Source organism: Limanda limanda, chromosome 2 (assembly GCF_963576545.1).
Source record: "Limanda limanda chromosome 2, fLimLim1.1, whole genome shotgun sequence".
In the NCBI taxonomy this organism is placed as follows: domain Eukaryota; kingdom Metazoa; phylum Chordata; class Actinopteri; order Pleuronectiformes; family Pleuronectidae; genus Limanda; species Limanda limanda.
The window spans coordinates 19,977,396-19,993,972 of NC_083637.1; the positions used below are offsets into that span (position 1 = coordinate 19,977,396).

At 40.9% G+C, this 16,577-nt stretch overlaps 2 protein-coding genes and 1 non-coding gene across 5 annotated transcripts; 2 read left to right on the forward strand and 1 right to left on the reverse strand.

Annotated features, from left to right (window-relative positions):
* Positions 1–1,671: 1,671 nt before the first annotated feature.
* On the reverse strand, positions 1,672–10,066 carry LOC133021817 (importin subunit alpha-1-like). 3 transcript variants are annotated; one of them, XM_061088822.1, is made up of 11 exons: positions 10,036–10,066; positions 9,617–9,724; positions 9,347–9,487; positions 7,763–7,842; positions 7,072–7,340; positions 6,529–6,623; positions 5,328–5,591; positions 4,571–4,804; positions 4,135–4,317; positions 3,401–3,550; positions 1,672–2,447 (listed from the first exon to the last, which is right to left on the reverse strand). In XM_061088822.1, the coding sequence occupies exons 2-11, from the start codon at positions 9,680–9,682 to the stop codon at positions 2,361–2,363; spliced, it is 1,569 nt and encodes a 522-aa protein (XP_060944805.1). In that variant the 5' UTR covers positions 9,683–9,724; positions 10,036–10,066; the 3' UTR covers positions 1,672–2,360. The 3 variants fall into 3 exon arrangements, with proteins under 3 accessions (XP_060944805.1, XP_060944789.1, XP_060944797.1); XM_061088806.1 differs by having other exon boundaries at positions 7,763–7,845; XM_061088814.1 differs by lacking the exon at positions 10,036–10,066 and adding an exon at positions 9,968–10,030 and having other exon boundaries at positions 7,763–7,845.
* Positions 10,067–10,330: 264 nt separating this feature from the next.
* trnar-ccg (transfer RNA arginine (anticodon CCG)) lies at positions 10,331–10,403 on the forward strand. The gene has a single exon. It is a non-coding gene; the product is annotated as a tRNA-Arg (tRNA).
* Positions 10,404–11,671: 1,268 nt separating this feature from the next.
* Positions 11,672–15,421, forward strand: LOC133018638 (UPF0450 protein C17orf58 homolog). Its single transcript, XM_061085055.1, has 5 exons — positions 11,672–11,744; positions 12,458–13,150; positions 13,722–13,808; positions 13,998–14,189; positions 15,067–15,421. The coding sequence occupies exons 1-5, from the start codon at positions 11,672–11,674 to the stop codon at positions 15,252–15,254; spliced, it is 1,233 nt and encodes a 410-aa protein (XP_060941038.1). The 3' UTR covers positions 15,255–15,421.
* Positions 15,422–16,577: the final 1,156 nt, after the last annotated feature.

Below are 16,577 nucleotides of genomic sequence, written 5' to 3' on the forward strand. Positions count from 1 at the left end.
GGCTGTGACAAAACAGCTGCACTCCAGCTGTTGTCCTGAATTAGCTTTTCTAATGAAAGAATACTGCATAGTCACATGCAGTATGTGTTGGGAGCACAGCATCCTGGTTTAAATGTTTCTATCAACACATCTCCTTTGGTACTCTTTGTGCAACAAGCATACTGAGTCAGGGTTGAAAATTAAGTAAGTCATTTTGTATTATTATAATTTTGTACTAACAGGAGAAAACTTAAGTCAAAGTCATATGGATGATAGGTACCCAGTTGTAGCGATGGTGGATACTTGTGTATTCAAAACAAATGAGATGTTAAAAGACCTACCTCGAACATAAGTAACCGTCAAGTAGATAAACTACAGGTCTCTTAGAAGAATTTAGATAAACCATTAATATTAGAAGAACATTTCCTTCTCAAACTTCTCTGTTTACACCTTAATCATAATATAGCTTAAAAAGTTAGTTTTAATAAAACATGCACTTGTCAAAGTGTAGCTGTGCTATGTCTTGAAAAACAGCTTAGGATTCCTATCACTTGTTCACATGTACCAACTTTCTGGAGGCCAAGTATGAATTTCGAAATGTGAGAATGGATTAAAAAAAAAAGAACTGTACTTGTGTTACAGTGTATTGTATATAGGTGCATCATTGTCAGCTGTATAGCCAGTTACAGTTTTTAAGTGCAATATTGAATTAGCTTGTTTGGACCCCTAAAGAATGTTTGTATTAAACTATGAAATGGTCTCAATCTCCTTATTCGCCTTCCTTCAATGTTTCTCATCCCTCTCCCTCTCAGCAGCAAACTGACAGGCTGGAGGCGGGATCACATCAGATACCATGCAGCGAATCCAGCCACAGCAGCAATCTAAGTCGCAAACAGAACCTGTCCCGTTTGGTGTCGGAGGTCGGCCATGGCGAGTTGACTTGCATATGCCGTTCCACTCGACGCTGCTGGATGCACAAAAAGAGAAAAACAAACCTTGTCAACAAAAACCTCACAACAGTTCCTCATAGCAGCATGATGCATACAAAGATAATTATAAAAACCTACTCATTTAGGCAGCATAGTAGGGACATTTGCTGATGTCACCATCCATGGCTCCGTGGACAGGCCAGCATCTAAAACATCCTCCTGGATGGGCTCCCTGTGTGAACAGACACGCTGCGGTGACAGACTGCGGTTAGAGTCAAAGATTAATCAAAAAAGATTAAATTTTCAGGTGCCCAATTCAGAAAGCACCGCAAAGTAGAGGAGAAGAAAGAACAATATAGAGGTAAGAATCACCCCGATTGTGGACATCATTAATGTTTATTTTTGTCGACATGACATGATATGCTATCATTACAGCTGATTTCAGACTCTTTATATTTTTTGTTATATATTTTTATAGCTTACAATTTTGTCTGCCTGTGTGTGAATCTGTATACAGTCCAAAAGTTATTGTGGATGCATGACAGTTTACGGGTGTATGTTGGGGGGCACCAATTTGAAATTTCGCCTAGGGTGCCAACATGTACTGTTTTAATTCTTGGATAAAAGCAGATTCATATGTTCATAAAGCATCAAGTTATATCGGTATATTCACAACATGTTTTCTAGACAGAGCAAGATTGTTTGTACTATTGTGGTTTCATTGAGTTGCATACCATTCATCCACAATAATGAGCACTTCCGGTTTACATTGGCACGAATGGATTTTATTTTGAATGTGAAGTTTCAGATCCTAACTTAAATAGTATTATGCATTTGTTTTCCTCAATTCATCTGAAAGCTGTTACAATATAGTTTGCTGGCTGGTTGGTTCCAGTTTTCAAGGAACTTGGATCACTATTAACCATCAATACTTGATAAATACAGATCAATGTGAACTTGAGGGAAATGTAGAACAACTATTTTAAACTCATCCAGCTTTTTTAAAGAATATAAAATGTATTTTCTCGTAGGTAAATAATGTAGATTGTGATATCTGGGGCCTGCATCAAATGTAGATTTCACTCATAGAACAGTTTCCCTGTACTGCAAAACCAGCAGTATCCAAACTCACAAGCAATGAGAATAAGCACACTGCCCCCTAGTGGTAATATGGACACAGAATCTCCTCCCATTTCTACAGATCTGTTTTCCCCACACATCTTTGCACAAACTAAATCAAACATGTTTCCCTGTTCATATCCTGCTTACATCTGAAACACAAAAAGCCCCACCATATACATTTACAAAATTTATTTACAAACATTTATCCAAAGAAGGATATTTTGTCCTTATACTGTCATGTACAAGGATGACATTTCAACCAAAAAAAATACAAAAATAAAAACAAGGTACAAATTTTCTTTTTATGTTACAAATAGCAAAGTGGAGATGTTAAAATTGAAAAGTGGTTTGGTCGTCGGGGACCTGGAAGGCAAAGCCGTCTTCTGTCACCTCGGGAACCACAGACTCATCTTCGTTCTGAAAGACAGGAGGGACGGAAAGAGAGGAGCATGAGAGGATTAATCAAGCCAGAGCATGTTTTGGGGATGGCATCACGGCATGGATTAAGGCGGATTCTGCAGACTATTTTTCTCAGCTAAGACAGGGATTCTTTTTATAAGGAAGATCATAAATGTAAAAGAAGGAATGTATTTTGATAAGTTTGGGTCAGTGATTGCAATGAGCATTTTGTGTGACAAAAGCCAACAACTAGCTCATGCTACTGTATGCTACAAAATAACTCGCATTCATTCTTTGGCAACAGTTCAACAGCAGAGGAGTAAACAGACAGTTAAGCTGTGCCAAACTGCTGCAGCTGCCAAGACTGTTGTCATTTGATCTGTGAATGAGTCATAGAGATGTAGTGGTTCTCCTGCCAGTCTTTCAGTTCTTTCAATTTTTGCTCAGACTGGTGACGGAAGTGTTTCATATCATATTGTAACAAACTATACAAACACACTTGACAGAGTCCTTGCAAAATTCAGTACATAGTATGCAGTCACTGTGGTCATATAGTATAGAGATAGTAATGCAATTTAAATTTGTTTTTTAACCAGTAAACTAAATGATAGGATGTTCTTTGATGAAATACACTAATGGGGATTCTAATGTCTAATTTACTGCCAAAATTATAAAAAAAATGTTTTTAAATTTATAGGTTCAACATGACTTATAAGTCCATGCAGTGTTTCATAACCTTCTAGTTGAAAGGGTTAAATCCTTCTAATCAAAGGTGGATGGCCCCCACCACCAGCAACTGCTCATGAGTGGGTAGATAAGTTTGTCTTCAGACAAAACTTATGGGTAAAGTTAAACTATTAAGTATTTAAAATTCAACTTGCCTTCTAAATTAAAGCTCTACGGATCAACAGAGGTGTAATTTTATACTACTGTGCAGCTAGTCTGAAGCGGCACCAATCAGTAACACCTACCTCTTCAGAGAAAAATTGGTCTATGATGTTGAGAGAGGACTTGTACACAGCTTCGTTGTCGTGGGACTGCAGCGCTTCAATCTTGTCCAAACCACCCAACTCCTCAACCATTAGGGTCAGTTTCTCCCCCTCTCCTGCTTTTTGTGCCATCTGTGCGGAAAAGACAAATATATAAGTCAGTTTCCACGATACAATAAAACCTGTGACAGACATTTTATTCTGACAGTCAACAATCAATCTGCCTCACTTCATCTCTAAAGGAACAGTTCACCCAAGGAGGCATGTTAGGTTTTTCTCTTGTTTTATTGCGTCTGAAGAAGAGGACACCATTGCCTTCCATTGTATTGGATTCTGCTCTAACTAAGTTTACCCCTGATACTCCAGAAGTGTTTTGTGGAATCAAACACTTCACACACCCCTCCAACGGAACGGTGGTTAGTAGATAATGAGTGAGTTCGCTTTTGGTTTGGTTCTCTCGTAAATGTAAAAATCTCACTTAAAACAACGCAATTCCTTTTTTATCAGTTTATATAACTGATACATTAGGTGTTACTGTTATAAGCTGCCAATTATATTCAAACATCAAAATACTTTTGAGCTGAATGGTTTCAAATAAAATATTCTCAGACTCTTAAGTGCAGCATTTTACAAAGCATTTGACAAATTTGCTGTGAACATCTCCAACACACAGAGCAATATGGCTGGGAACCGGACTAAAAGTCTAGGTAATATACCTTTAAAATATTGTAGATTGCATCCAGGATGACCAAGATGATCTTAGAGTCTTTGACTGTCAGCAGGTGGAGCAGAGGCCCCAGCACATTGCAATGGACGAGATAGGCCACTTGTTCCAAAGTTCCACCGCTGGTGAAATTACTGACAGCCCACACTGCCTCCTTCTGGCTCTTGAAATCTCCCTAAACAGAAAATACATCTGATGTTTTAGGTCACAGAAAAGTGTAGAAATATACGATGGTCACAAAAGACTTACAACATGATACTTTGTGAACAAACACACTACAACACCATTATACATTTATACAGCTAAAACATATGCCTTCATAAAACTATGCTTTATCTGCAGCATGCCAGAGAAAAGTTGGAGAAATGTAAGTGAGAGAGCTGGTCAGTTTTATTATATATTTTTTCTTCTTCTTTTTGCCTTCTGACCTGTTGGAGGATCTCAACCAGGATGGGCATCAGGTCTGCGTTGACAACCTCCTGGATCTGGGTGTCCTTGCCAGCTGTGATGTTGGACACTGTCCAGGCCGCTTCCTTCTGGATGTTGGACTTTTGGTGACGCAGCAGGCTGGGGAACATTGCCAGGGCACCTGTGTTCAGAACACACTGGGTCTGCTCATCCGTCCCAGTCACAATGTTGCCAAGTGACCGCAATGCTGGAGTCTGGGAAGTCAAGACAAGACAGTCAGTCATTTTAGGTATTCACAATATGGTAATAAATGTATAAGACGATGGTGATGACAAAGATTGATATCCATTTCGACCTGCCTCTCCAAAGGCACAATGCTAGCAGTGACAAAACGAGCTTGTTTTTCAGGTTTATATCTCATTGCACATAAGACTTGAGTCTTTGTAATATTAATCTGCATCTTACTTAGCCCAAACTTGTGTGCTAACTCTTCATAGGGCCAAATTCATATTAAGATAAAGTAATTATGAGTTATGAGAAAAGATGTCTGGTGGTTGTCTTCAGCTTATTGATGAGGTCGAATCAGGCAGGTTTGAAGTGAGGGACACAGGAAGAGAGATACAAAAGAGGAGGCTAGAGTGATGATATATGAAAGATGATATTTTGTGAAAATACAGTAGAATGACAACTTTTGGACCCAAGTAAACAAGCTAGTACATTAATGTGCATTAAGACAGACAGTAACTTTTAAGTGGAATAAATCTCCACACTACGTACCACGATGGAAAGGTTGTCGCTGGTGAGAAGCTGCACCAGTCGGGCCACCAGCCCAGACTGCACAACCACCTCTATTCTCTCATTGGAGCCATCGGTCAGATAGGACACTGCCCAGCAGGTGTCGGCCAGGACCTCGGTGTCGTTATGGTGGAGGAGGAGCACCAGGGCCGGAAGCAGCTGTTGCACTGCCATCAGAGGAGGTGCTGGGTCCTTGTTCCGACACAGGTTGGACAGCGTCCAGGTGACATTGCGCATGTAGCCACACTGGTAGGGTAGGTTAAGAGTCATGTGTTATTTTGCAAAATCAACATGCCGTAACATGATCATTTTTAAGTGTAACAATCTCTATGAAGAGGGCCATCTGTTGCATAAAATAATGTGAGAGATTTGTATCAATCCATGAAACCAATCGGTGATTTTTTTGTCAAATCTTAAGTAATGGCTATGATTACATAAATGCAAAAACAATATTTTACAGTAGGAGCTTCTGAGTACAAATCACGGAATGAAATTTCAAAAAGGTGCATAATAACTTAACACCACATGTGGGTTAGGCTAGAACGCAGTGAATGTAAAGTTAAATTGTGATCAAACACAAGTTAATCAATCCCATAGAAAACACAACCAAGAAAATAGGGTAGTAAAGATTTTTTTGATAAAAGACAACATAGGCAGCTTATTGTAATAAATAAGCTATTTGGGATCAAAGTCAACAGTCAATACAATGTCTTTTCTGTATTTATGCTAGATTGCCAGTTTAGATGATTTATTTAAGTTGCAAAGAATGCTAGACATGTTTACTTCCTCAAATTGCTTAATTTGTTGAATTATTATTAATTGTAGTGATCAGATCGGAAATACACGGTTTTAAAAACAGGTGAATCTGTAGAGCTGCACTAAAGGACAGTAATGTTCTGTAGTATGAGAACTAAACAAAATTGATATAACCACCTGGATTAGTGAATTTGCAAACAATCTGTCATCATTACTAAATCTAAGAGTCAGTGTAACAAAGTAACGTCTTCCTAATCTACCTAAAACATATATTTGACTTTGATGACGTGTTAGTAAGATGCGATAAGCCTCTGTTGTATCTGGACAGAACATACTGTACAAGCTCCTAACAAGCCTGTAGTGCCATGTAAAATACAAGTGCAGCTCAAACCCAGCACAGCCACTATGGTTAGAAATGAACACTCACATGAAACACAGAGAGGTCAGGGGTCGCCAGCAGGTCCAGGAGTGGCTGGATTCCACCATGTTGGATCACCAGGTCTCTGTAGTTTGATCCATCACCTGAGTGTGGGAAACATTTTCAGTCATCTTTAGTAAACAGTGTGATTACAACACAGAAAAATTACCGTACCAGAAAATGTTTATCAAGAAAATAATTTGGATTAAGTAAGTGGTTTACCATGAAGGCTACATTAGTTTACAGATCTTTTCAAAGTTATCCCTTTGCTTAAAGAACATGTTATCAAAAAACAAACAAGGTTATGCTCTGAAATACAAACATTCCATCTCACATAAATCACCTTTGGGCCGTGAACTCAGTTTGTCAACCACACAATTAATTCAACATGTGGAGATGCACAGCAACTCCAAACAAATAAAAGGCAGCTTAAAAATAAAGATCCTCAAATCACTAGCATCAGAGTAAATTAAATGAACAGTGCACTATATAAAAATGGGCCAACAGATGGAGCAAATTAATCTGTCACCATCAACAAGACACCGTACATACCTGCAATGTTCCCCAGGGCCCAAATAGCCTGTTCACTTAGGTGCAGTTGGGGTGATGCCACCAGGCTGATGAAGGCAGGGATGGCCCCTCCTTCCACCACAGCGGTGGTCTGGTCCGATGTACCTGAGGCGATGTTGGTCAGAGCCCAAGCTGCCTCAAACTGGATGGGAGGGCATTCAGTCAAAGCCAGAAAACTAACAAACCTTGGGATGAGGCCAGCTGCTATTATGGTGTCAATAGGTGGGCACTTTTCTCTGGAGAGGAGTTTTCTATACATCAGGGCGAAAGACAAAACACATTTCAGAGGGTTAATCGAGGGAAGATGTAGCATTGTTCAATGTTGTTAAAGTAATCTCTAGCTGCAGGGCATTTCAAGGCATACAATGTTTGGGAGGTTGGGTAACAGACAAATTGATTTCCTACTTAAACGTACAATTTATAACATCTGATGACGGGGTCTCCCAATAAAAACCATAACAAAAGACTAAGTTTAATGATGTGATGAGGCAGTGTGGGATCATGGGAGTTGTTTTCACCAACATTGCCAAGGAAAATCTACCAGAAACAACTCAGGCATAAATCATGTTCACCAATGAGGTAATGTATTATAGCATTATAAGTTTTATTTATGTTACGAAGCAAAACAACAATAATATATAATGGTGCAAAGTATAATTCAAACGGATCTCACCTGGCTGCCTGTGTGGCCTGCAGCTGATGCTCCAGGCTCTGGCTGTTCACACCTCCCACAAGCTCCTCCACAGACCAGTGCTGCTGCGGGAACAGGAGAGGATAACTTATCAGGCAATAGTAAACCTGGGTCAAACTGTTATCAAGATAACTAGCAACATGGTAAGGTGGGGACTACAGGATCAAGAAAATGCAAATCAACGGCTTAGGGGAAAATCTACACAGACTATGTGTAATCGCTGGGTAATTCAATATTCATATATCTACATAATATACACCTTTCACTACAGAATCATATTGTTTGTATAGAAAAGGCCAATCAATAAAGGGCAGAGGTACATGTTGATGCATAATTTTGCTCAAGGTTATATTAGATTATACTAATGTGCTAAAACACATATTGGTAAGATTAGGTAGATAAGACATAAAGATTCCTTTGATCTTTGGCCACTGTCACTGCAGGAGTGGAGTTGTTTGAAAGGCTCAGCATCAAAGGATTCATGGTCCATGTATTTCTGCGATACAGAACATCGTGTTTTAATGGCGTGTAATCAAACTTTGACGCCACTCCACTGTCACACCGTGTGACGAAAAATCGATCTTTAGATAACTTTGTATCTCCATCTTGTTGTGATGACACTCATCTCAATTTGAAGTTGATCTGATGTAAGCCCTGGTACAAGTACATCAAAGTAAAAATGTGGAATATGGCCAAAATGGCCACTAAATGAAAAATAGCAGGCCTTCTGTTGCGTTTTTCCAATTGCACCTACAGACTTTTTGGTTTGTCTGGTCATGATACATAGTTTTTGAAGATTGGTCAATGTGAACACGTTCCGGGGGTCTCGGGGGCACCGTTGAGCCATTTTGCGATGCCCATTGAAAATTCCTCCAGAATACGTACATTTTCACCACTTTCTAATTTTTGAGCATGTTAAAGCCCTCAAAAAGCCAATTAATTTGCCTGAATAATAATAATTATCCTTAAAATTTCAATAGAGCCTCACCTGTCAGTGCTGGGGCCCTAATTATCGCAGTATACTTTTGATCAATAGCAACATTTAAGCACAGTGAGGAGGTATAACATTATTCTTATACTACAGATTAATAAAATGGCTTGATGATTATCAAATTTTTTTCATTCTCTGCTCATAAAGATGAGGTCAAAACCACAAACTTCACTGAGGAGAATAACAAGTCCTTAAACTCAAAATAAACAATAATGTGACATTCACTGTGATATCAAGCCAGCACATGACAAGTTAATACATTTGTGTTCAGTCAGTGAGAGTTAATCAGCACAGGAGTAATGGAGGAATAACCTTCACATTGTTTCCCATCAGGTTTACACTTTCAATTCCTCAAGTTCCTCATCGACCTTTGCCCACTTTGTGCAAACAATGCAGACTGGCCTCTCTATTATTATCCTCTAAAGTTCAGACAGCTGGCGAGGGAACAATCAAAAATTTCAGAACGGAGAACACAAGGAAACTGGCTACATTTTGATTTACTGTATCCCGCCAAACCATGAGTGTGCCCGGCACAGTGGATCCGACCAGGGGGCTCTACCACGGGCTGTACATACCTGAGCATTGGGATCCTTCTCCTGCACAGGGGAGGTGGGCTCGTCCTCAAGAACGAGGACGTTCCTCCTCTTGAAGATCTGATCATCCTTCTTGGCTTTGCGGAGATCCACGTTCACTTCAGCTCTCCTGCGCCTGAGCTCCTGAAAAACGTCGACACCAACACACGTATTGGTTTATAGAAAAGGGAAAGAGCAAATGTATAGAAAAGGGAAAAAAAACAACATGGCGGACGAAGATTTGAGAAACGCGTGCAGTTTGCGATGACTTACGGAGGCATCTTTCCCTTTGTTTTTGAACTGGGTGAGTCGAGCTCCGCTGTCGCCGACAGCTGACATTCCTGACCGATGAGCAAGGCACACACTGTACACTGTAGGTCCCTGTGGAAAGACACCGGCTCTTTACTTCACGGTAAAACAAACTAGACGTACGTACACAGAGCAACGTCAGCTAGCTTAGAAAAGCTAAGAGGCGGGGGGGGAATTATCCTTTGAAGCCTGTTATCTAACGCCATGTGGCCCAGCTCGCACACAGCCTGCCGGTGAACCCAACGCCCGAGACCCCTCTGGAGACCATGAGAATAACAATACACGTTCCAATCATGAGCAACAACAACAACTTACAGAGTTCAAGTAGTAAAACACTGTTTTCAAATGGACATGTAGACGCAGAGCGGGAAAGACGTCCTCACCTTATCGATTTCTCGTGTCGTATTTTTACTAAAGAACTGACGTCATTTGTTCTGACTCGCAATTGGTCCGTTTGTCCTAAGCTCCTCCCCCTTGGCCATGGTAAAAAAAAAACGTTTCTAACCGTTGTCAAAGGCAACTGCGGTATAGCGAGATCAAAGCTCGTCGTATTTCAGCGTGGGTAAAACAGCGGCTGCTGTATTAACATATATTTATACATTAATAACAATTTTCCAGACAACAAAAATGTTTTTTCTTCTTTTAAAGAAGGTTGTTTCTATGGAATGGCGACGTGATGACCCAGTGGCCTAATGGATAAGGCATCAGCCTCCGGAGCTGGGGATTGTGGGTTCGAGTCCCATCTGGGTCGTGTTTACTTTCCTTTTCAGGCTTCACACAGCAACACACTGTCCTGCCCACCACACGAAGCTTTAAGTATAATTATATATTCCATTACTATTGTGACAAGGTCAGTACAATCAGTACAAATTAATACATGTTTTGAGCATCAACAATACAATTAAACTGCAAAATGAATAAATCAAATTTAATATTCTAATCAGTACATTTCCTGGTTTGTCACACTTTTCTCTATTTAACTTTACTATGACTCCTGTAAATTAACTATTGTACTGTCCTTGTTTTATTATACAGCTGTTCACTCTCAGAACAAAGCTCAAATGAAAACTGCATATGTGGCTATAAATTAACTTATGAGGAAGATCTTAACATTAGAATAACTGATGCAATTTACAAAACAAATAATGTTTTTATGAATATATAAATCTCATCTCACTATGCTGTTCATCATACAATTCATTCATCAGTTCTACTTGTTAAATACTTCCTTGTTTACAGACTGTTCTGTTGTTTACTCGTGCAGTAAATGTGACAGAGAACAGAAAATGGGCACGTTTATAAAAAAATCAAGTTATATTTTTTAATCTTGTGAAATTTGTGAAAATGTTCATATTAATCATGTAGAGACTTTCAACTAGACGTCCTTATTTCAAAGTTATCTATATATTTTTAAACAGAAAAATAAATAAATATAAAATTAAATAAACAATGATTTCTGTTGTTTTAGATATTGTGTCTTCTTCCTCTAATAAGTATAATTATTGTTGTTGTTAATACGTATTCCCTACAAATCATAGTGTCTGCATTGACCCACCAGAGGGCAGTAAAGAATAATGTAAGAAAATACATTTCGTAAAACATTCTCACCCATCAAGAATGAAGGCAGGATAACAACCTAGATAAGTGCAGTTGTATATTATATAATCCACAAAATTATATATATTTATTTATATTTATATAAAATAAAAAATAAAACAAAAGCAAGTAAAGGATAATTCTGAAGAATCTTATGACATCAGATATCAGAAGTTAGACCTAGTTTACCATTACAAAATAAAACGTACTCAGTGAACAGCAGTCTGTGCAGGGAGTCACATTTCTCCTCTTGTATTGTAAACAAGCGTTTATGAATGAAAGGAGTGTCACTGTGCTTATTTCTGTATCTGGGACGTCCCACCGCCTCCTTTTTCCCTCTCATGGTGGAGAGGGCCATATAAAAATCCCAGGAATCCCAGCTCTGCAGCAGACCTGCGAGTGTGTCCACACTGAACATCCACGATGACGGGGACTATTCTGTTTCTCTTGTTTCTAGGGATTCCTCTCTATCACACAGAGGAGCATACTGTTAATGGTGAGTGTAGATTCTTTCAGAGTTGGGATTTATACAGACACTTTTATATTGTCTTATATATTCTTATAGATACCCAGACTTGTTGATTTATGGTTGTTGTCATTAAGATTTATTAATGGTCCAATCTAATATGTTTCTTTACAGTATTCCACACTGTTATAGTTTACTGTTTGCTTCTAAATCCGATCCCATCCTTATGGTGGATCTAACTTTTGCATGGCATTGATCGAAATAGATATTATTTAATTATTATTCAAGATTTTCTCTAAAGAATAAGTGAAGAAATCTTTGGTCCTACTGAGAAGTTTAACTGTGTTTTTTGAATAACCATGAAATAAGATGTGACCCCACATATTAATATTATCTCAACATTTTAAAGGATTGGAAGTTTTTTGATGATATATTACTATATTTGATTCATATCAAGTCACACTTGATTGAAATAACACACACACACACACACACACACACACACACACACACACACTAGACCAATGAATGACAAACTGAGGAATGTGTCCAGTTCTTTCTCAGTTTATAACATGTTAAATAAAATTGTGATTAAACAAATCACAAAATTCCTGTCATAATTAATTGTTGAATCTAAAGTAAGTTTTGAAAGAAGCTCCATGGTTATTGTGCACTTTAAATAGCTGTACCATCTCAAACTGTGTAAGCTGACTGCATGTTTTGTTTCTCTGTTCAAACCTCAGAGCTCTACACCCTGATAGAGAAGGGTCAGAGCAGCTTTGTGGATCCAGCTCTGAGCAACCAGAGTCGGCTGCTGGTCAAAGAGTCCTCCCTGCCCATCAACGAGCTCCTGGAGAAGAACAGCAAGACGGTGGAGTCCAAGTTCGCCCTCCACCCTCTGCCTCCAGCTGTGTGGCCCAAGCACAGCGACCTGGCCCCCATCCCTCGCCACCACACTCCCCACAACAAGAGCAAGAAGGGCCCCAAGAACGATCGTCTGCTGGAGCACAACAGCGAGAAGGCCAGGAGCGAAGTAGCCGGCCTGCTCCCAAAACCCCAGCAGACAGGAGCCACAGCTGCTGCTGCTGCTGCTGCTGCTGCTGCTGCTGCCACCAACCGCACCATGCAGAGGAGCAGCCAGGACGCCCTGTCTCACATCAGCCCTCCACAGCACAGTGAACCAGAGGGACACCCCAACTCCAGGCCCAGGGGTCCGGCCCTGCACCTCCAGCCCCAGGCCCAGCCTCAGCAGCCCGCCCCGTCTCCACGGAGAGATCACCCCAACCGCCGGCTGGACCCTGAGGAGAACCGGCCCGGCAAGTCCAGTCTGTATCAGTCAGGTATCAGTGCCGCGGCCCGGAACAACAGCCGCCCGCCTGTCGTCTTCAACCGGCGCTCGTCCAGCCTGCTGTACCAGTTCGACATCCTGAGGCGAGGTACAGCAGCATTTGTTTGGTCCTGACCTCTGACCTGTGTCTTTAGTCATGAGAAGTGTCATCTTTGGGGATAACATTATATTTCAGAATGATTGAAGTGATGTAAGAGTTTATCCAGAGTATTTATGCGCAAGAAATATCCCCTTATCTGCCTAAAACGGCATACAGTGACTTCATACATATCGGCACACATATGGAGTTCACAGGGTTTGCACACAAGCTGAAGAGCTGTAATGCTATAATGACGGTGCGGGTTTCTCCCCCATCCCAACGTCCTCCTGCCACTAATTACAACCCTAACCCTCAAATCTGGCTGTCAGTGTGTCCCTGTGTGTGCAGCTCTTCTGGGAGCGAGAGGCAAAGTGTTGTGATCTCCCACCTCCTCCTCCAGGCCTCTGCTCCGGAGCGGGACGTCTGGCTTCTGTAATGACAACCCTGTCGTCTCTAATGACGCTCAAATGAGGGTCCGGCTCCGCAAAGGCCCGTCACTCTCCTGCTCTACTGTTTTTATTCCCTCTTGGTCTCATCCTCATCCCTCCATCCTGTCCTCTGCTTGTCTTCCCCTCTGCAGAGTCGGACTTCACACATGACGCCTTCTGCATGAGCGAGTGCAGGAAGGAGAAGGACGAGAAGGAGTATTACTGTTACAGCGAGTTTGGTATGTATCCGATGAGACGCACATAGTTACTGTACTGGTGTGAAATGGGCAATAATCTTCCCTTTCAACTCCCAGTTAGAAAGAGAATAAGCGTATTTCCTGTGCAAATGTCGATCATTTAATTTGACACTGTTCCTTCAACCCCAGAGTCATGATTTTTTTTTCTTTTTCCCCATGTCCTTCAAACAGCTGTGAACGGGATAGTGCATGACATCGAGATGCTGCGTAAAGGAATATGGCTCATCACACTGATGGTGAGCAGCGACGGCTTCTACAAGATGAGTCGTCTGTACGTGTCCCCGGACAGCTTCTTCTTCAAAGTGCGCCTGCTGGTCCTGGACACGTTCAAGTGCAGCAAACCCTGTCCCGATATCAAACTGGGTGAGTGTTGAAACAGCCAGAAAGCTGAAGGTCAAGGGTCGAGGGCGGGCTTGATGTGCAAGTAGAGTTCTCATGACCAGTAGTGAAACTTTTACTTATATTAAATAAAGTTAAGAAATAAAAACTCACTTTCATTGATACTTGATAAATAATAAATATTATCTTTAATTGTTTTTATTTTATCAATGCTATTAATTGGCCCTGTTCACGGATGTTTTTCATGACCTGATTTAAGATGAAAGTTACATGTTATTGGACATGACAGAGTTAGCTAAATCCTAATGTTTATTAAGCATATTGTTGTTATTGTTTGTTATTATTTGTATATATTGAGTTTATTAAGTTTGTAAGGTACATCTCTTAGAACTTCCCATCTAGGCCTACTTTTATGAGACCAACAGAAGCAGCAACAACTACTTGTGTAGTTGAAACATAGACTGTAAACAAACATTGACAACATGACGGCTCCTCCAATGTGAAGCCAAAAAAATCCCCCCTGGTGGCTGGATAAAGTATAGGTCATAAACCCTCCTCCTCCATGTTAGTGGGTCCAGGGTCCAAAGTCCTGGTTCAAATCAAGTAACTTTTTCTCAAATACAGTTTCTGGTATGTTACGTAGTTCTTATCAGACTTATGTTGGGTTCAAATGCCCCAAAACTTGGTTAAACATCAGAATTAACAGCTGCGACTGACTCAGAATTGGTGGAATGGGCATACTGGTGAAATCTTGCTACCACTGCTCCATCCGCGGATCACTACTGCCCAGACTCCTGCTCTTAATGACATGCTCTTTATAGAGTCTATCAGTGGAAACACAAAAAAAACTGATTGTGCTCTTTTCCCTGGTTCTATAACATTCCCTCTGCTCGCTCCACAGGGACCAGATACATTGTAATGGGGCAGATCTACCACAGGAGGCGCCACCTGCCCAGTGACCTCCTGAACCTGCTGGGGGGTAAACTGAAGCCCGGCGACGGCCTCCTGCGGAGCAACAACTACATCAAGAGATTCAACAAGCGGAGACACCAGAAAGCCCTGGAGGCCACCCGCACCAGGTGTAGGTGAACAAAACAAAGAGACAATCGCCCCCTGCTGCAGGGGAAGAGACACTGCAGCTTTCACAAACTGATCGTAACTAGCCCCTGAGTGTTGTTCAAGAGAGAGGAAGGCATGGATTTACTTCCATAAGGACTGCTCTAATGTACCATAAAGTAACAGAATGTTTTGAGAGACTGAGGTATGTTTTCTCTTTTTCAATATTGTGGGCTTTTATTTTATTTTATTCGTCTGTCCAACAATCCAGTGTTTGTCCTGAGAATTGAAAAGAAAGATCACATCAGAGCCATCACACAAACAAACAAGTACATGTTCATTGCAACAATTATTTTCCAGACAAACATGTTGGATATTCAAAACTCACAGATGCTCATTTTTAGTCTTTTAGTAAATGTCGGAACCTCGGTTCTCGTCCCACGACCTTTAAGTCTCACCGAGCCCTTGAACTAATGTATGATGCTTCTTCTTTGATATGAACGCATTGTGTTGTATTGCACTGAATAATATTGTTTTTGTAACACCCAACCCTGTGCATGTCGTCCCTGTGGTTGTTATTGGTAAACAGGAAAGGGACTATTATTGTTACAATGACCAAAGGGAGGGATTGAAAGGCCTTAAAAAAGCAACAACCAGCCCCAGTGGAGGAGGAGGAGAAAAGGGAGCGAGAGCACAGGACCTTTGCTTGTCATGAGAGCGGCTTATTTTTCTAACTTTAATTATGTGTCCACGATGAAATGTCTACCCGAGGTGGACGGGGACATCAAACAAGCCCACGCTGAACGAGGAAGGAGCGTGTTGTTGTAGGGACTAAGCCATAAGTCTAATCGCAGGAATCTGATCCTCACCGCACCTGGACGCATGACGCAGGAAAGGGCCTCCATCACAGCTCCTCTTTGGGATTTTGCTCTTGTTTTCTTGCTTACACACAAACACATGCTCCTTTGGGGATGGCCGGAGCAGCTCAGAGGCGGCATTTAAAGTATTCGGGCGAGATCAGAGGAAAGAGGAGGGCAGCAACTCGACGGAGGAGGAATAAAGAGGGTTATGTAGATATGGCACAGGGTGGAGATTCAGGCCGGAGAGGGGGTGTTGGGTCTTTCTCTCTGGAGCAGAGGAAGCCTCTTATTTAATCAGAAATCTTGATTGTAGAACGACGCTGAGCTTGTGCTTCTTATGAAAGGAAAAAATATTTGCACTGAATGCTTCAATTGTTTCTCGATACACAAACCCAATAAAAATGTGTATTTGTTTTCTACGACCCCATGAGAGATGTTTTTGTCTTTGAACCATCCTCCTCTCACATTCTACCCACTGACCCTTATAATCATTACC

What these genes read in the sequence shown, in the direction of transcription:
- LOC133021817 (XM_061088806.1), bottom strand. Translation starts at nt 9,682, where the DNA reads ATGTCAGCTGTCGGCGACAGCGGAGCTCGACTCACCCAGTTCAAAAAC. An exon ending in TGGTTGAGATCCTCCAACAG is followed by an intron (nt 4,318 to 4,570) that starts GTCAGAAGGCAA and finishes TTTTCTGTTTAG; the next exon opens with GGAGATTTCAAGAGCCAGAA. An exon ending in CAATCTACAATATTTTAAAG is followed by an intron (nt 3,551 to 4,134) that starts GTATATTACCTA and finishes TTTTCCGCACAG; the next exon opens with ATGGCACAAAAAGCAGGAGA.
- LOC133018638 (XM_061085055.1), top strand. Translation starts at nt 11,672, where the DNA reads ATGACGGGGACTATTCTGTTTCTCTTGTTTCTAGGGATTCCTCTCTAT. An exon ending in AGAGGAGCATACTGTTAATG is followed by an intron (nt 11,745 to 12,457) that starts GTGAGTGTAGAT and finishes TTCAAACCTCAG; the next exon opens with AGCTCTACACCCTGATAGAG. An exon ending in TTACTGTTACAGCGAGTTTG is followed by an intron (nt 13,809 to 13,997) that starts GTATGTATCCGA and finishes TCCTTCAAACAG; the next exon opens with CTGTGAACGGGATAGTGCAT.